The 20,367-nt window shown below is 44.6% G+C and overlaps 2 protein-coding genes across 9 annotated transcripts; one reads left to right on the top strand and one right to left on the bottom strand.

Annotated features, from left to right (window-relative positions):
* Window positions 1-10,466: 10,466 nt before the first annotated feature.
* LOC4324024 (uncharacterized) lies at window positions 10,467-11,070 on the top strand. Its single transcript, XM_015779419.3, has one exon. The coding sequence runs from the start codon at window positions 10,505-10,507 to the stop codon at window positions 10,847-10,849; it is 345 nt and encodes a 114-aa protein (XP_015634905.1). The 5' UTR covers window positions 10,467-10,504; the 3' UTR covers window positions 10,850-11,070.
* Window positions 11,071-12,634: 1,564 nt separating this feature from the next.
* Window positions 12,635-17,822, bottom strand: LOC4324023 (mitogen-activated protein kinase kinase 1-like). Of its 8 annotated transcripts, none has more exons than XR_003242753.2 (9): window positions 17,467-17,628; window positions 16,880-16,967; window positions 16,393-16,530; window positions 15,681-15,905; window positions 15,367-15,549; window positions 15,028-15,272; window positions 13,177-13,240; window positions 13,040-13,085; window positions 12,635-12,941 (listed from the first exon to the last, which is right to left on the bottom strand). XR_003242753.2 is itself a non-coding variant. In XM_015765910.2 (9 exons), coding segments are annotated over exons 1-9 (1,020 nt in total). In that variant the 5' UTR covers window positions 17,541-17,628; the 3' UTR covers window positions 12,635-12,940. The 8 variants fall into 8 exon arrangements, 5 of the variants coding, with proteins under 5 accessions (XP_015621396.1, NP_001414976.1, XP_015621392.1 ...); XR_010738824.1 differs by having other exon boundaries at window positions 15,028-15,248; window positions 16,393-16,527; XM_015765910.2 differs by having other exon boundaries at window positions 13,177-13,196.
* Window positions 17,823-20,367: the final 2,545 nt, after the last annotated feature.

Below are 20,367 nucleotides of genomic sequence, written 5' to 3'. Positions count from 1 at the left end.
CCATCGGATTTTCCGGTTTCGATTCCTTTCGTTCCGAGTTCGATCTCCTTAATCCGAGCCTATAAATAGCATCCTCTAGTCGCCCTCTTCGGTTTGCCTCGTGTTCTAGTTGCAGCCGTCGCTCGTAGCGCCGCCGCCGTAGCCGCTTCAGCCGCCTCGCGCCGTCGCCGTGGTGGTCGTCGCCGGTCGCCGTCGCTTTCACCGGGTTCGCGAGGAGAAGCCGCAGACCGTCAATCCCTTCATCGGCGTTGCAACCCGCCGGAAAGCCGTCGTCGCCGTCAACCCGAAGCCGCCGCTTTTGGAAGCTCGTCGCCGGCCGTTTTCTGTCGTCGATTGTCGTCGCCGTCACCACCGGTGGGTTCCTCTCGTCGTGCTCGTTGCGATGGTGCTCTCTGTTTGCGCCGTTGTGCCTTCGTTCGCCGGCGGTTGTGTGGTCCAGAACCATGCCCGGCAGTGATGTCATCCTGACATCATAAATTTTTTATTTAAATCGTAATAATTTTCTGAATTAGGTGAAAAACTGATTAAACTTCGGAAATTCATAGCTAAATCATCGTAACTCGGATTCAAGTGGTTCAAGTTGCTAAATTCATCTAAAATCGAGATCTACATGTTAAAAATATCCACATGTACTGTTTATGCTTGTTTTTGTACTGTTTTGTTGATTTTGTTCATTTGCTTTAGTTTCCGATGTTCCCGAGGAGAGCGTTTACATTGAGTAAGGTTCAGAAGTGTTTAAAGAAGCTCAAGGCAAGTCATACAGATCCCAAACAACCCTTTGAGCATGTTGAACCCGTTTAAAGCTAATGTTTTATTTCAACTTATGCATTATTTTCGAATGTCATCGGGTGGTGAGCCTTTTCCCAATTAATTATGGCCGAAGATGACTTTATCTTACTATGGGTAATAAATTGATTAGCTCGAACCTTATATATTGGTTTGGTTCAGCTAGCCTAAATGCTATATATATAATTGCTTAGCCATGCTTAGAAACATTAGCTCATTAATGGGATAAATCACACTACATTACTACTTATGGTTATATTTAATGGTAGCTCACGATGGTTAATCGTGCTATGATAATTAAAATTTGATTAATGGTGGGTTGTGAGCACATGGTTTTGATGGTAGTCTCATGACAATTAAGGACCGGTTCGCGAGCTACTGTTGTGAAATATTTACCGTGCCAACCACAAGCCAGCGTGGGCAACGGCTTTACCTTCAGTATAGCATGGTTCATTACGGGGTGCCAGACTGAGAAGCGGCGAGAAGTCTATGGGGGTCGCTGGGGAGTTCATGCCTCTGGTTGTAGAGGGGGTGATTATGATCCAGGATTGGTGCACTGTGGTGAGTTGTATTGTGCGAGGGGGTATTGTCACAGTTCCTTTCCGAGATACCGTGGTGGTATTGAGGCGCATGGTGACATGTCGTGGAGCTGTGTCTTGTGGGTAAAGTGGTACATCTCTGGCCAGAGTAAAACTATTTAAATAGCTGTGCCCGTGGTTATGGGCGGGTCTAATAATGTTTTTCGTGATTAGTCTCACACTACTCATTATTGGTGATAAACTGTGATAATTAAATTGACTCCTGGTTTGGAATGGTACATTCCTGGTATGGAGGTTTGATTTGTACAACCGGGGTTGGTTGTTCAGATGAGTTTGGGCCTATGCAACACGGGTGTGTTGTATAGTGTTTATTTAATATTGCTTAATTTATACAATTGTTTTACTATTCTCTCAAATGTTTATTAAATGTTGTTTATGCAAATAAGCTATATTATGCCATCCTTTGTTATCCTGTGCATTTGCATATTTGCTGTGTGGCTTGTTGAGTATGTCATACGCTCATTCTTGCAATATTCATTCATCAGAGGAGTACTTCAATGAAGGTGCTGTTCAGGAGGATTAGGCTATGTTCGGGTCAAGATGCTTGTGGAGTGGAGTCGCCATAGCTGTTTAGTCTTTTGTTTTTATTTCCGCTGCGTAGAATTTCATTCTTTTGAGAGGAACTATCCACCTCTATAATAATTTAACATTTTGCGATTATTAATTAGCTGTTTGATAGTGCTCTATTATCAATTTGTTATTGTGTGCCTCGGTTGATTCCTGGACGAGGATTTAACACACATGTAAGCGTTTGGAATTTTGGATAGAAATTCCGAGTGTGACAGGGAACCACCGCGGTGCCATCGGGGGCAGTCCCGGTTGGGGCTCCGGCGGATGGGGGATGCGGTGGAGGCGTAGCAGCGGCAACGCTGGTCCGTCAGTGGGCACCGGTGTGGTGATGGCTCAGCTCTGGTCCGGTGTTGCAGTGGCGCTAGTCTATTGCAAGAAGCGAAAGAGGATGCATGCAACGGAGTCATTGTGGCAGAATCATCACGTGGAGGCGAAATTGGTGGAATCAGTGGGAATCGCGGAGGATTGACATAGGAAGGAGGATAGACCCACAGTGGACGGATGAGATTAGATGAGAGGGCGGATGGAAGGATGAGATGAGATGGAATGATTTCATTGGTAGGATTGCAAGGGACAAGTCCTCTTTATATTAGTATAGATTATAATTAATTATTAAAAAAAGTCTATTTCACCTTATCAATTTAAGGGCCCCTTTGATTTGTAGGAAAAATGCAGGAATTTTGGAGGATTTCAATCCTATGAAAAAAAATCCTATGAAGGCCTTTGAAACAAAGGATTGAATCCTATCCAATCCTTTAAAATTCCTATGGAATGGGTAATCCTATGCACATTTTAGAGGAAAGTTAGCAAGAGGTCTAACCTCTTGGAACATTTCCTCTGAGTCTATCTCTCTCATCTGATTCCTGCGTTTTTCCTGTGGTCCAATCAAACAGCCATTCCTGTGTTTTTCTTGTGTTTTGTAATCCTCTGTTTTACAATTGTATTCCTGTCAGAATCATGTGTTTTTTCTATTCCTCTGTTTTTTCATTCCTACAATTCAAAAGGGGCCCTAAGTATTGGGTTGATATACTTCCCCCTCTGAAATATGAAATCAGGTCTTTTACTCCTGAAGTTAACCAACTCAAATAAGCTCCTTAAGTGATATTTTATGTGGTTTTGCCATGTTAATGATAACGTGGTAGCGGTATTGTTTACATGACATGAAGATCAGTCCACTAAACCAAAGTTGATCCAACAGTTTTCTTTTCTCTCGCTGATTGGCAAGATTATGAAATAGCAGTATATATTAGCACAAATGTATATCATTCTCAAACCGTTTCACATGTGAAAAAAAATTAATTGAGTCTATCACCATGTCATTAGCCACCTAATGACATGTGGCTAAAACCACCGTCACGTCATCATGTTCATAGTTAAACCTCCTAAAAAACCACTCAAGAGGGTTATTTTAGACAGTTTTCATACTTTATGGGGGTAAAATACCAGATTTCATGTTTCAGGGGTTAAGGAGACCAACCCCATACTTTAGGGGTGAAGAAAAAAATTCCATTAGTTATTAGCTAAAAAGTTAAAGTATGGATTAATGTGATTCTTTAAAGCAATCTTCTTATAAAAACTTTTTATAAAAAATACACCGTTTATTATTTCGAGAAACATACGCACGGAAGAGATAATAGAATTTGGGAAAGGATAGATTAGAACTCATCCTAAGGCTGTGTTCGGGAGTAGCACGTATAACGAAGCAACATTTAGCGCATGATTAATTAAGTATTAGCTAAAATAAATTTGAAAAGTGGATTAATATGATTTTTTAAGTCACTTTTATATAGAGAATTTTTGTAAAAAGCATACTGTTTAGCAGTTTGAAAAGTGTGTGCGCATGAAAAAAGTGATAGGTGAGTTAAGAAAGTAGAGATAAGAACTCAGCCTAAGTCTACCACGGGCTGAAATAGTAATGATTAGTTGAGATACTTCTAAACATGATTATATTTTTCTTAAAATAGCATTATCAAATTGTTACTATCGGATTGCTAAAATTATGACGTCACATTTTCACTTAATTTCAATCACTTTTCTTTCATTTTAATTGCTCCCTCTTCTATATATAAAAACAATAAATTGTGTTCAATCCCAATTCTCTTATATACATTGTATATTATAAAAATTACAATATTGAAACTTACAATTATTACATCATAAGTTTTGAAATTTATAGCATAATTATAATGTAAGGTACATAATTTACACGTATAAACAATCTACTCCCTCCGTTTAAGGTTATAAGACGTTTTGACTTTGGTCAAAATCAAACTGTTTCAAATTTGACTAAGTTTATAGATAAATATAGCGATATTTATAATACTAAATTAGTTTCATCAAATAAATATTTGAATATATTTTTGTAATAAATTTGTTTAGGGTTGAAAATGTTACTATTTTGTTTTTACAAACTTGGTCAAACATAAAGCAGTTTGACTTTGATCAAAGTCAAAACGTCTTATAACCTGAAACAGAGAGAAGTAACTATTTTTATTTAAAAATATGGCATCATAAATATATCTACTCCCATCAACCGAAATTATTAATTATGGTTGGCAAAGAGAAGATAATATCTCATAAAAAAGGACAAAATTGCTTATCACCATTCTATCCTCCACTACGTTCTCATCTACCACATTTAATTTTATCTTTAACTACTTAATAAAAATAAAACTTGTGTTGTTTAGTCCACCGTCACGCATGACGCGTCATAGAAAAATCATGATATGTTTTTTTTTTGTAGAAATGGATCCACATGAAAGAACAAAAAGCATACAACTACTTAAAAAAAGGCCTCCGGAAAGGATCCACTATTTCTCTTGCTGTTATCCAAAATCAGATGGAAATTTTCATTCAACTTTTTAGATGGTGTCTTTAATAAGGAGATGACACACAAATGACGATGTTGTCGAGTCCAGAAGAATCGGATGGTTTTCACCACCTCTCCCCTCTTCACACTAGTATTCCATGCCTTTACATGCCCCAATAATTGCATCCCATGCAAAAACAAGCAGACATGAGTCACTTTTTTTTTTTAGATAATAGACATGAGTCACTTATGGATGATCTAGATTGCTGAACCTCATTTAGTCATCTGTGGTCGGTCTTCTCGATCATAATAGGAGCTACTTCTCTAAAGGCACCCGCAATAGTTATTTATAGGCTCTCTACAAGATATCCATGTCAGCATATTTTTCTACATAGAAGAGATTAAATGAAGAGAGAGAGCAAAACTATCTACTAACCTGGAGATAGTCTATAGAGAAAAACGAGGCAATGCATTAGAGAGCTATAGATACCCATGTAGACATACTATTGAGGTGGTTTACTATTAATCTAGTTTATTGCTGAGATGTACATGTTTTATAGAGAGCACCTTATTTTACCATTGCGGGTGCTCTAATCGTCGTCCCTCGATGATTGTCGACAATCAAAGGTCCTAGTAAAACCATCTAGTAGTGGTTGTTCGACAAATGAAAAACTAAGAGCCACACGCAATGAGAATGGTGAGCCATCGATGGAGGGTGCGTTCGAACGTACCAATTCGGCTGGGTTGAATTCCAGCTAGCCCATGAAGCTGATCCAAATATTGTGTTTATGGGCTGAAAAGAGGATGGTCCAGGATTGTGGATGTATAACGACGTCAAGGTCCATTAGGTTTCCATCGCCTGCCATACCCCGTGTTGACCAGCGGTTCCTCGTTATTCCCATTCCTTCGCCACACACCCTTGCGACTGCTGGTAGTTGAGGAGGCAGAAGGTAATGGCAACCTCCCCTACAGATTTGTGTCCCCGTCCTCCTTTTCTTGTGCGGCTACGATAGAGCCAATATGTGGGCGACATTGAAGGCTCGAGCAGGGGTCTTCACTAGCTGCATCGGGTAGAAGAAAAGGGATCAAATCTCTTCCCCGATAAGGAGGAGAAAGATGGTCTGCGTAGCTGCTGCTTGAACTAGCATTGTTTACTACTAGAAAAATCATTTTTCTCGATGTGGCGGTCATAACCCTTAGAGCCAAATAACCGCCTACAAAAATATAAATCGGGGTGAAATTTACCGTCCGCCTGCGGACCACTTTCGCAGGCGCCGCTTAAGTGGTCCGCCTGCGAAAATAGACTTGAATATAAATAGATTTGGATAGGAGTAGATTTTTTTCTAAGTTTCAAAACCTCACCTCTCCTCTCACCCACGGCTGGCCTCTCCTCACCTCACCTCTCCACGGCCGGCCTCTCCCACGTAGGGATGGCAATTTCCCCGACGAGGGCGGGTACCCGCCGGGGACCCGACCCTACGGGGCCGGGGTCGGGGCTATATTTGGCCCCGCGGGTGCAGCGGGGGTGGGGCCCCGAAAATATGCGGGGACGGGGGCGGGTCTAGGTTTTCACCCGCGGGTGACTCATGGGGACCCGGAAATATGGTACATGCGTAGATTGCAAATTAAAAATGTGGCCCAAACAAGCCCATGTTGTGAAATAACTTTTCCTATCCCATCTTATCTACCCCAGCCATACATACAGTCACGGAGCCATCCATCCAGATCGAGTCAATGACCTTTCAAATCAAAAGAATAAAAAAAGAAAGATACAGTCAACGAGTAGCGACTGCATCGGCGCTACCGCAGTCGTTGCAAGCTGCTGCGCCTCGTCAGCTCCCTGCGAGGCTGCGCCTCTGCCCAGGCCGGCTGCTGCGCCTCCGTCTCGGCCGCGGGTCGCCGGCCGTTGCACTTTCGCTGCGTCTCCGACTGCTGCAACTCCGCCGCGTGTCGCCGGCTGCTTCGCCTTTGTCTTCGTCGCGCGTCGCCGGCTTCTGCACCTCCGCCAAATCTCCGCGATGCTAGCCTCCTCGATGAGCCACTTCATCTTAGCTGCTACAATCCTGGTTTTGTCCTCTTTTCTCTATAGCTTGTGGGGCCTCGGTCGGGGTCGGGGACCCGTAGGGGTTGGGGGCGGGGGAAGCTTTTCACCCGAAGATGGTACCGGGGCCGGGGGCGGAGGATAAAGTCGGGGGTCGGGGGCAGGGCCGTTCCTGTCCAACCCGGCCCCGCCCCGCCCCGTTGCCATCCCTACTCCCACGGCGGCTACGCGCGCGGGGCGGCACGGAAGGCGGCGGGGCGGCTCCCCTCCCTCCCTCCCCTCCCAGATCAGGCCGGAGGAGGGAGGTGGGAGGCCGGCGGGGGCAGCGGCGGCGACTACGGCGCGCGCGGGGCGGCGGCGGCGGCTCCCCTCCCACCTCCCTCCCAGATCCGGCCGGAGGAGGGAGGGGGGAGGCCGGCAGTGGCGACTACGGCGGCTACGACGCAGGGCGGCGGCGGCGACGACGATGCGGCCCGGCGGCGGCTCCCCTCCCCCCTCCCTCCCAGATATGGCCGGAGGAGGGAGGGGGGAGGCCGGCGGCGACGACGACGACGCAGGGCGGCGGCGACGACGATGCGGCCCGGCGGCGGCTCCCCTCCCCCCTCCCTCCCACATCTGGCCGGAGGAGGGAGGGGGGAGGCCGGCGGCGGCGACGACGGCGCGGGGCGGCGGTGACGACGATGCGGCCCGGCGGCGGCTCCCCTCCCCCTCCCTCCCAGATCTAGCCGGAGGAGGGAGGGGGGAGGCCGGCGGCGGCGACTACGGTGGCTACGGCGCGGGGCGGCGGCGACGACGACGCCCGGCGCAGCTCCCCTCCCGCCCGGCGCGGCGACGCCAGAGGAGGGCGGCGGCGGCGAGCCGCCGCCCGTGATATTTTTTGTTTATTTGAATGGATTTTCGCAGGCGGGTTGTTGCCCCGACGCGAAAATCGATGATTTTCACGGTCGTTGAGCTACTGGCGGTCCAACTCTCCGCCTGCAAAAATCTATTTTGGCCGTCTGGGAAAATATTTTTTCTAGTAGTCGTTTCCGAGATATTTAACCATTTGCCACATTTAGATGTGGCAATTAACTTTTTGTCACTGGACCCACATATCATAGACACATGTAGACCCACATGTCATTGAGATAGGGGTGGCAAATACACCCTCCGTCCTATAAAAAACCAACTTCTAGGGATGAATCTGGACAAATGTTTGTCCAATTTTATCCCCAGAAGTTGTCTTTTTTTTTTACTGAGGGAGTAGTTATTTGCCAAATCTAAAAGTGGCAAATAGTTAAAAGCCCTGTGGTTTCCAGCGACTGGTGGAGCAACCTTTCTCACGTGTGGTTGTTGCTCTGATGCGGTCTCGTGCACCATGTGAGCGGAGATTATATGAGCGGAGATTGTCCCACCTCTAGCTTTCAAGGGGGCACCATTAGAAATTGGAGGTCCAGACCTCGCCTATTTTAGGGCCCTCTCCGGAGCTCCCATGGCAAACAAAGACGTGAAGCAGAAGCTTGTGCTGGAGCAGTTTGTTTGCCACAGACGCCGGTCCATCTAGTTTGCCTTCATCTTCTGCCTCGCCAAAACGATGCGTGCTAGTGGCAGATTTAGAATCAAGTAAGGCCCTGTTTAGTTCCCCTAAAATTTTTCTCAAAAACATCACATCGAATCTTTGGACACATACATGAAACATTAGATGTAGATAAATAAAAAAAACTAATTACACAATTAGGGAGGAAATCGCGAGACGAATCTTTTGAGTCTAATTAGTCCATGATTAGCTATAAGTGCTACAGTAACTCACATGTGCTAATGACGGGTTAATTAGGCTCAAAAGATTCGTCTCGCGGTTTCTAGGCGAGTTATGAAATTAGTTTTTTTCGTTCGTGTCCGAAAACCCCTTCCGACATCCGGTCAAACGTCCGATGTAACACCCAAAAATGTTCATTTCCTCAACTAAACACACTCTAAGGGGTCGTGCTAGTCGTTGCAATTTGATGGCATCTCTGGCGCCACTGCAGAGGATGATGTAAAGGTAGTAAGTAGCACATGCACTCACCGCCAACAGTTTGCCAGCTTTTCCACCACCTCACTCCGGCAAACGGTTGCTCATTCGCTCAATTGGGAGGCCTTCTTGACTTCAAGCAACTAATGCTGGGTTTAATTTCTAAAAAAAAGTTAAAAGTTTAAGGAAAGTTGGAAGTTTAGAAAAAAAGTTAAAAGTTTATATGTGTATGTAAGTTTTAGATGTGATGTGATAGAAAGTTGAAAGTTTAGGGTAGTTGAGGGTGAACTAAACATGGCCTAAGGTATAACATGCATTAGTTGTATCAGTTTTTCTACACCAATTTTTTTTTGCTCGACTTGGGTTGTTAGAAAAAAATGCAAAGGAGGGAGAGTAGTAAGCTACAGGTGTTGGAAGCTTCATGGATGACGGCAATTTGTTTGCTTCTTCTGTGAGGAAGAATAGATCGATAGGAGGAGCTAGGTGGGTCCCGGTAGCAGCGAGGTGAACGCAAGGGCCAGTGTGGTGGGGTCGTGGGTGAGTGGAGAGGTGAGTGCAACGAGAGCTTGTTGTTCTCGTTCCTGCTATCATCGCCCGGCGAGCAAAGTGGCCGGATTTGAAAGAGAAGCACTGGAAGGATAACTCGAGGGCAATTTGCAAACCAGGGGTACTCACCGTCATTTTGGAAGTTTCCTCTCCCCTAAACAGCCAAAAACATTTAAATAGTAGCAAATATTCACTTTTTACCGATGCATTCCACAAAAGATTCACTACTGCGGTGTTCTACAGCTAGTACGTCACGGTGTTTTATAGCAAAATTTGCCAAAAAATTGTCATAATTTTAAAAGTTTAGGGGTTGATTCGGTCCAAATTTAAACTTGAGAGAAAGTTATAAAAGGAAGATTTTTTCCCTATGTTACTTAGAAATTTAATTAGAAGATTCATTTTAAGAACGGGTTAATTTTCAGGATCAGGCTTGACAAGTCTAGCATTTCCCATGCCGGGTCCCAAAACCTTAATTCATCCCAGCGCACACATTCAGGCATTTGTTTATTTGGCAAAAAAAAAATTTTGCCCTCTGCATGTCACGTCGGATATACGGACACACATTTGAAATATTAAACGTAGTTTAATAACAAAACAAATTACAGATTTTATCAGAATACTGCGAGACGAATTTATTAAGCCTAATTAATTCGTCATTAGCAAATATTTATTGTAGCACCATTATCAAATCATGGCGTAATTAGGCTTAAAATATTCGTCTCGTGATTTCTTGGTGAACTGTGTAATTAATTTTTTATTTACATTTAATATTCTATATATGTATTAAATATTCGATGTGGTAGCGCGAAAAATTTTGTTGAAGAGCTAAACAGGTCCGTCCTCAGTCTTACAACGGTCAACCACTCAACCCAAGCTCCAATGATGCGACCTCAACCCAAAGCTCTCGACGGTTGAGGAACAACGTGGTTGTCGCTCATTTTCCTCCCGTACGTTCCAGCTAGCTCAGGTCAAAGCTGTCAAACCTACTATAAATAATTCTCGTTGATTAGCCTTGGCGGCCAAGTAGACGATCACAACGAACGAGACCGTGGCTGCCAAGCAACCTCAACCTCCCGGCCGGCACGGGCGCAGACTATAAATGCGCCGCTGGCCGCGCCTGCACCTACACCAAACCTACAGCAAACTGAGCGAGGAGCAGAGCCATGCGTCGCGAGGGGAGGCAGCGCGGGTGGGTGTGCGTGTACGACCGCGCCCTGGTCGACCCCGAGGGGAAGCGCCGCGTGGTGGGCGCGGTGGCGGCGCCGGCGACGGTGGCCAACGGCGGGTTCATCAGGGCGCCGCGGAAGCCAACCAACCACTCCAAGTTCACCGGCGGCCGCGCCTTCAGGGAGCTCGCCAGCGGCAAGGGCGCCTGCAGCGGCGGGCCGGCAGCGTCGACGACGGGTGGTAAAGGGAGGCACAAGTTCAAGCACGACGAGATCAAGGCGTACTACCTCGAACTCGAAGCCGGCGCTGATGATGCTGTCGATGAGCTAGGATCGCTATGAGTGACATGGATTCGTGGAGGCAGATGGCATGCATCACCGGAACGGCGGCACGGCGGCATGCAGCTGCCACCGTCGATAGGAGAATTGCAGCGGCGGCGCTAATTGACATGGCAGTTTCCTGTTTTGGTGTGTATGTGTGTGAGTGTGAGTGAAACTGTGTTGTGAATGTGGATCTTTTTAGTTTGGTGTTTCGTTGAATAATTGAACTTTCTCGCCACAAATGAGTTTGAATTCAGGTCCTATCACATCGGATGTTTAGACACTAATTAGAAGTATTAAATATAGACTAATAACAAAACCCATTTCATAATCCTAAACTAATTCACGAGACGAATATATTGAGCCTAATTAATTCATGATTAGCATATGTGATGCTACATTAAACATGTGTTAATTATAGATTAATTAGTCTTAAAAATTTGTCTCGCGAATTAACTCTCATTTATGCAATTAGTTTTATTATTAGTCTACGTTTAATACTTCTAATTAGTATTCAAACATCCGATATGACATAGACTAAAATTTAGTCACTGGATCCAAACACCACCTAAATGTTTGTATGTGCATTTCGTACTCCAAAATGTTGTTCATTCAAAAAAAAAACTCCATGTTTCTTATTATAAGTCATTTTTTTAAAATTTGACTAAATTTATAAAGCGACTAATATTAATATGAAATGGAGGCAGTAATAGACATTTTGGCTTCAAGACGATTGCCATGAGCCACATGAAAATAAAACAGAATTGCTAAACACATTCGAGTGAACATCGAGGGCAAAATCTTGCAAATTTCTTACCTTAAGATTTGCTTTGCGATTCATGATGTGATGAGCTTCTCCCTTTGTACGTCTTCGTGACCCTGAAGAACTCCAATGACAGCGACAGCTACGACCCCAAACCAGATAGGCTTTAGGGTTGGGGGTGGGTTAGAAGGGAGCGGAGGAAGATGGGGTTTTCCTAGGTTTAGTGGGAAGGTTGTGGGCAGCGAAGGACCGATGGTGGGTGGTAGACATAAGCGGGTGGTGCCGAAGCGTCGGGAGCGATGGGGATGGATGGGGGTGTTTGGCTGCCATTGGAGGTGGGGACAAGGGAAATGAGAGGGCTTAGGAAGCAGGGGAGCCCTCACAGATGGTTCAAAAATTTGGAATGAAAATTTGAGTCTATCACCCCCCCCCCTTTCCAAAAAAAAAAAAACCTGAAATGATTCACCCGGTTTTGTGTGTTGTAGCAGGGGGCAAATGCCATCCCCCCCCCCCCCCTCCTATTCGACCGAAACATGGCAACGGTTTTCAGCTTGATGCATTTTGTTCCAAGGTAAATGCTTTTTGAGTCTTTGTGATTGGTAAACAGAAGACGCCCGAGAGGTTCAACATGGAGACCTTCAGTTCCTTTTGTTGTCTCATTGAATAAAGGGTAAATTGAAACCATGCTATTATAATTTTGCAAAGTTTGAATAAATTGAACTTTGCTGCCTCTTGTGCAAATGGCATCGCCTGTAATTGTACTCCAGATGTTTTTTTGATCTCAAAGTAATGTTGAAATTTCAATCATGCCAGTTCAAAGGGAAATTTACTAGTGTTTTAACATTTCGTCTTTTTTTTTTCTTTTGGAAAGCGCCAAAGTGTTTTTTATTCCTGCTGCATTAAAACACGTTGTGTTCTTCAAACAGCACGTAATATTTCGGTACTGAATCCAAAAGTAGAGCCGACAATAAGCAAGACCACGGATCAAAAGGACATTGGGGACCAATTACTCGCAGCAAGAACTACGATAAGACACCATGCAATACGAAGGTGAAATCATGATTCCCTCTATTGTCATGCTCGCAAGTCACAGGACCATAAAAAGAGGCAACAAAAGGGCCTTAGGTAAAGAAAAATTATACCGATACATTACTGCAACTCCTCCCGAATTTTCAACATCATACACACTACATCGCATGCAGGGAACATGTGCCGCTACCAAGAGACCGACAAAACCTCATTCCTCCCAATGACAAGTTACTCGGATATATTCATTGGAGGTTCAAGGCTCTCGACAAGAATGCGCAGGTCTAAATCCTTATCCTCAAACTTCTTGATGAAAGGATGATTCTGCAAGAATATATATGACAGTTCAGAACAAGATGGTCGAAAGATGTTATTACAGTTAAGTTCGCTACAAAAATTATTAAATAGAAGGCAATGCTGACCAAGAGTTCTGAAGCAGACATCCGCTCCGCAGGATCCTTTTGTATGCTGCAAAGCAATGTAACAATAAATAAGATTAGACTATGATAAGCTGATGAAATGAATCTTTAATGATAAGTTGGAAGAAACTGTTATTTACCCTCAAGCCATGCTTGTATCCTTATAGATTAGTCATGAAATCAGATATAGGAGCACACAAGACACTGTTATTTGCATGCATAATTTGACTTAAGCAAAGAAGTTCAAAAGTACTTCTGTAAACAACAATCTGACAGCAACGCAAATTGATACTAGTCATGATGTGGGACACTGGGCCAGGGTGGGTATACTACTGTTTAGTCCGTAACTATCTCACAGCAAAGGTTTTATTAATCTGGAAAACACCTAGATATTTTGCTGCCCTTTAAATAACTTGATTTGCAATCACCCTAGAAACTAATTGATAAAATGCCACCAATTAGATGTGCTTGATCTAGAATATTGCTATTTTGTACCTAATTGCATCTACCTTTTTTTTTTACACAATCCCCACCACAAGTTCTCATTTTGCCCTTCTTACTCCATCATCTGACCTCAAGTTTCCACCCCTCTTCAATTCAGAGATGCCAGCAATAGCCTAAACTGCCTTCCACACCCATAGCGCCGCATACCCCCACCATCTACTTTTGTCTGGATTTGCTGCAGCTAGGGCTCCAGCTCCCCAGCACCATGGCCTCTTCCATCGACTCATTGGAGAGCTCCTCTGACCTAACCAAGTGCATCAAGCTCACCTGGCTTATCTCCTGTGATTTCATCACATTGATGACTACTTTTGTCTGGATTTGATTCCTTTGTGGTAAGAACGAGCAATATTACTTGGTGCAAGATTCTTTCTTGGGTTTTAGTCATTCAGATCCATTATAACCTTTAATTGCTTGGTGCAAAATTCTTGCTCATGCTTCTGTTCTAGATACAGAAAGCTTGCCAAGTTCTACAAGTTGGAGCTCCAGATCAGCTTTTTGTCAATAAGTACCACTAACGTTTGAGGGTGACCATGGACACTGAAAGATTTGCTGACTTCTGACCTCCAGCTTTCTCCCTTATCTTCATCAAATCAGTTATTCCACTTGTTCTTTTGAAGCATAGCATTGAACAAGAGCAAAATAGGAAAGGAGATGCAATTAAGTTCAAAGAGGCAATTGGTAAACCAACACCATCTAAAGGGTGGCAAGAAATCAATTAGGTTCCAGAGTGTGGCAAATACTAGACTCACCATCTAAAGAGTGGTACATGATCAATTAGGTGAGGCAGCAGCTGTGACAGTAGCCCCTGGACACCTCAGTGCTCAAGCAATGATGAAGTTAAGACCTTAATAGACTACATGCATCTCGTTTAGGACTAATACAATTTTTAATATGGCCATGTAGGTATCACGTTAAAATGCTAAGAACTATGGTCTACAAAAGTAAACCAAAGGTTGCTTGCTCAAACCCACTGCTACATGTTTTGCCCACTGAGCCATTGGCTGCAAAGTTACACTTTAAGCCTCTTGGTATGCAAAGTGATCTGACAAAATTGCAGGAAGTTACAACTTTCCAGTGGATAACATTGCAGGATCGACTGCAATATAAAAGGTTGTAGAAAATTTTTAAAAAAAAGGATTGTGGATTTCACTAATTGTGTCCATCAACTTCTTCATGATCACAAATGCTAACAATAAAGCTAAGCATATTCAAAGGTTAACAAAAGGAACACTTTGGTACAGAAAATACATCAACTTCCTGGAAGAGGGAATTGCTACACATATATACAAGTTACAAATAGCGTTCTCAATAATTCCAAACATTTCTTTTGCAGTTCCAGTTTTTTTTTTTTTTGGACTCACACACAAAAGACTAACAAGACTTTGAAATATAGAGCAAAACAGCCAAAGTAGTATGCAGGGGAATACTCAGGAAAGCAGTAATAAAAGCTAATTTCATGTGTAATTTCAGAGAGATGATTATCATACCAGGAGGAGATAAATGCACAAAATTCTGGAGAGAACTGGTCCGCTGGTGCAGAGGGTGGTGGCTGGTCAACAATTGCTTCTAATAATTCGTAGAAGCTTAACCAACCTTCCCCTTCTGAAGGTATATAGGGGAACCGACCAATGGCACACTCGAGTATTACTAAGCCCAAACTCCATATGTCACTCTTGTAGTCATAGGAGCTTCCACTAATACGCTCAGGCTGAACTAGGAAGAAAGGTAGAAACTATGAGAACAAATTTATGAATTCCAGATCAGATCACTGTCTTGAACATAGACTAAGGGGTACATAAATAAAGCAGGTCATTATTTCAACATACCGCCATATAGTTGTAGGTTCCAACAAACGTATCCCGCTGACCCATTGAACTTGCTAGCACCGCACTTACCCCAAAATCGGTAATCTTTACTTCACCTTTACGGTTAACTAACAAGTTAGATGGCTTTATATCCCTGTGAATCACATGCCTTTCATGATGAAGATACAGTAGACCCTCCAAAACCTGAGTTGTCAAAATATCATGCAATGTTTTTTTACGTTAGAATACTTTTTCAACTGGATAGATGCGACAAAATTCCAAGCTTATTCCGAAAACAGGGAAAGTTAGAAATAAAAGGCTAAGTTTATGCTAACCTGTTTGCAAAGTACTGCCAGGTATGGCTCCAGAATTGTTTTGACTTGTTTAATGATATCTGCAAGAGATCCACGGTCCATGTATTCTAGAACAAGATATATTACACCATTATGGTAGAAAGATTGGTGGCAAAGGACTATATGTGCGTTCTGTGTTGCTTGATTTATTTTGAGCTCTTGTACTATTTGTTTGCGAACTGCCTCTTGAATGTTCATTTGTATGCCCTGTGGACAGAATTGCAATGCTAGTTAATTAAATGCCACAGCAGTATGAATACCAGGGACAATGCACAGAATTCTTGATTGATCTGAACATCATAACATGATGTTCTTCATTAGCATCAATATTAATTGAAAATCAGAGTTCAATGTAGATATTGCATGCAACACGTAAGCTGACGACAGATGCTTCTGCTACACCATTTATGTAGAATGCCCCACCTAATTTCAACAGGGAACATACTAATAGGTGCCAACACTACCAAATTGATTAAAAAATCAATCAAATGCTATGATGCAGAATAATCTGATTATGATAAACATGTTCAAAATGGAACTGAGAGATTGACTTCCAGCTTTCCATGATTACAAACATAAAGATAGAGAAACAGTTCAACTGAAGGACTCGCAGCCTGATGCAGCCACAAGATATACATTTTCCATTTAAGAATTAGTGTGGAACACTAGATGGATTTTGTGTAATGGAAATTACCTTCAAGGCATATAATGTCCCCACCCACTTGTGCCGAACTAGTTGGACGATACCACCACTCCCCTTACCAATGACTTGAATCATCTCAAGGTCATCCATTGACAACTGAACATCTTCCACCTTCAGGTTTGTTGACTGCTGGAAGACATAAAGATGAAACAGAAATTGAGAAATGTGAACAATGTTATATCCATGGATAAACTCTGAAATGTTTACACAATGATTCCTTAGCACTATTGCAGCACATAATACATTGCGAGAATGCATGAGTGGCATGGATCCCATGCATTGCAAGTGAGTATTGCATTCAATCAGCCAAATGAAAATCAACAGAAGCATGATAAGGTTTGACTGAACTAGTCAACCTGTACATGTGCTTCTACACTAACCTACATGTCACCATAAGGAGTACGATAAAGCAGTTTACATGAACCCAGTAGGGAGATATGAACAAACAAAAAAAGTAGCCATGGCACCAGGAACTCACAGGTTCATCTGCAGTTTCCTCGGATATAAGCTGCAAACCTCTTTGATTAAGCCGCAGTTCACCATCCTTGAATGTACCACTCGCGGTCCTAAAGGAGCACCAGCGATCAGTGACAGCTATTAAATTTTACCACGAACTCCCGAAACATAAATCAACGATTAGGCTGATGGATAAACAAAATAACAAACGATCTGGAACCACGAATAGCATTTCAGCCACTCTAAGTGAGGATTGAAGAGTCAGTTCAGCAACTCAGATCATAGATATTTCAAGCAAAAGATCAGTTAGACAGTATAAGTAGACCTACGCTTCTGTAAATCTTATCTCCATCTCAGTTCATAACTAACCCCAAAATCACAGTAAGACACTATGCAAGACAATTCGATCTGAACTCCAAAATCGTCAACAAATAACTAAAAAAAAACACAGAAGCCCTTCTATACCAGAGGCAAAACCTCGAAAGTTCATGACACCCGATCGCTCCAAAGGAGAACACACAAAGGAAAACGAAATCAAGTGACAGTAAAAAAAAAAAGAAAAAAAAGAGCACGTTTCAGGCCCAGGGAACCGAGGGAGGGGGACCCTACAGGAACTTGTCGACGGGCGTCTCCTGCGCAGGCACGGAGAGCTTGAGCTCCTTGTGCGGCTTCTTCCCCCTCATGGCCTCCCCCTCCTCCTCCTCTCCGGTTAGGGTTTATCCGCCGGTAAGAGACGGGGGACCGAAGCGCGAGCGAGAGGCCTATCCCGGCACGGATCTGCCCCGCGGCGGCTCGAGTAATCAGCCGGGAGTGGCGGGACGCGGCGGGAGGGAGGGAGGAAGCAGCCCGCGGCGGCGAGGGAGGGAGGAAGGAGAGGTGAAGTGGCGTCGGAAGAAGCGAAGAAGGAAGGAAGGAAGGAGAGCGTGTGGGGAAGGGAGTGGGATGGGAAGAGAAAGAAAGATGCTGACGATGGGGAGGGGGGTTGCTCTGTGGGAACGCACGAGTTGGAAAAATCAAAAAACTTGCGGGGCCCGCCTACGTATGCGGCTGATTCTGGGACACGGTCATCTCGTCTTCGCAGGCAATGACCTTGGGCACTTACCGTTATTCCCTTCATTCTCGATTCTTGACCTTGACATTCCCATTCTTTCAACTACACATATATATGGTGTGTTTTGCGAAAAGAGAAATTTATAGGTGTCACATTAAACGTTGATCGGATATCGGAAGGGGTTTTTAGATACGAATAAAAAAATTAATTTAATAACTTGCCTGGAAACCGCGGGATGAATTTATTAAACCTAATTAATCCGTCATTAGCACGTGTGTGTTGCTGTAGCACTTATGGCTAATCATGGACAAATTAGGCTCAAAAGATTTGTCTTGTGATTTCTATGCAAACTGTGCAATTAATTTTTTTATCTATATTTAATGTTCCATGCATATGTCCTAATATTCGATGTGACGTTTTTAGGAAAAAAAATTGAGAACTAAAAAAGGCCATATATGACTCACCAAACAACATATTTGTGAAGGGAAGATAATTTATAAATAAAATTTTTATATACGTGTTCTTAGCGATCTAAAAGCAAAAACTGAAAAATAAACTACGATAAAAAAACTTCAAAATCAACTCTAAATTTAAGATTGAAAATTCAAATTTTGGCTTATAAGCATAATCATGAGGCTGATACTTCCGAATACAAGAATCATTTTACGGCTTTGCTATTTTGCACTCGCATGAAAATTCGTAATCCATCTCCCTCTGGTCGTGAATTCTGCTTCAAGATCTGTGCACACTATCGGACTAGTGTGGAAGGTTTTTCTACATGGACAGTTCTTCAGCAGGCCTTTTTTTCCCAAGCCCATGGCCTTACCCTATCGGAAAGTCCTTTTTTTTTAATTGGATCCATGCCACTAAAAATATGCCAATTCAAAAAAAAATACTACTATTATTTACTACTATTTAACATATCGGTTGTGTGCCACTGAAATTTAAAAAAATTGGAACCATACTACTCCATCACGAAATTCCGTCTCTCTCCTTCCCTCTTCCTCTCTTAGCAGGTTAGTGTTGCTGATACGGTGGCGCGTGGTTGGTGCGACGGCAGATGACAGGAGGTCGATGGCGACGACGACTCCTGAGCCCTCCTACCGCCACCCGCACCAGCCCAAAGACAAACCTGCCAATAAAAGCGCTATGGTGGTGCTTGGTGTGGCGTGGCAGGGAGGAGGTCTCGACGGCGCTGTCGCAGTTGGTGCCGACGATCTTCTCTATGTCCATGAAGGTGGAGAAGAGGTCGTCCTCGGAGTCGATGTCGTCGAAGCCATCGCCATCCGCGCTGCCGACGAGGCCCAAGTTATCCGGGAAGCGGAAGGCTGCCTCAGATCTGGCGTGGCGACAAGGGCAGTGGCAACCACGGCCGGCTGCGTGGGCCCGTCACGCCGCTACCACCGCCAGGGATGGGTTTGTCGCGCATGTACGCCACCACTGTCTCCTCGGGAAGCTCATCGTTGGAGCCCCTGTGCACGATGTTGAACAGTCGCGGCGCCTGCAGTGGCGCCTTCGCCATTCCCGCTGCGCCTCCTTCTCCTCCCCCGACCAACGATCGTGCCCCCGCGACATCGCAGTGCACAAGACAAGCACCATCGTTGCCGTGGCCCCTGCACCCGACGATGGTGGTGGAGAATGAGAAGCGTCGCTGGAGGGAGAGACCGGAGAGAGGTAGGGAAAAGAGAAGAGAGGGGAGGGAAGTGAAGAAGATGAAACTGACAGCTAGGTCCCTCATGCAGTTGAGGTTAACGGAGATTTTCGACATATTTTTGACAGATTCGTAACCGCGTGCCACACACATTTTGCAAAATTGGAAACCATGCCACTGCCATCACATTTTCCATCCGTCTTCTTCCTTCTCTCTTCTCATCTTCTTGCTTTGCGAGCGTCAGACATCGGTAGTTTTGTGACGATTGCGGCAGTCAGCCTCCGCGGCTGTGAGGAGGTCAGCGCGAGGGCTCTGGCAACGGCGAGGGAGAGAGGCAGGAGGGGTTGGCAGAGAGCGCGGTCACCCAACGGGCTGACACGGGGGATGTGGCCTCCAGATCTAAAGAGGAGACAAGGAGCTAGAGAGAGAAGAGAAAGGGACAGGGGTGGAGAGTGGAGGGGGGCACCACCGGCGATGGAAGGGAGCGTAGGTGACAAATGGTAGCGACGGTGGTGGAGGAGGAGGAGCGACGACGGTGGCTGTGAGGAAGTCGGCCCGAAGGTGGGAGCGACGGCGGCAACCAGCGGCGGTGGTGGAGGGGGAGGAGGAGCGATGGGGGCGGAGGGAGCAAACGACTCAACCGGGCTGCACCGCCCGCCCTTGTGTGCGCCATGACCGTTTGCCACCACCCCGTCTCCGGTCGCTCTGGCCTCGACTTCAACACCGGGTGAGGAGGCAGGAGAGGATGGTGATGCGTATCGGGTTAAGGAGGGAGGAGCGGATGAGATGGATTGCTAGGGAGGCTGAG

The sequence above is a fragment of the Oryza sativa genome, chromosome 1, assembly GCF_034140825.1.
Source record: "Oryza sativa Japonica Group chromosome 1, ASM3414082v1".
In the NCBI taxonomy this organism is placed as follows: domain Eukaryota; kingdom Viridiplantae; phylum Streptophyta; class Magnoliopsida; order Poales; family Poaceae; genus Oryza; species Oryza sativa.
This window is presented reverse-complemented; position numbering and strand designations above follow the sequence as displayed.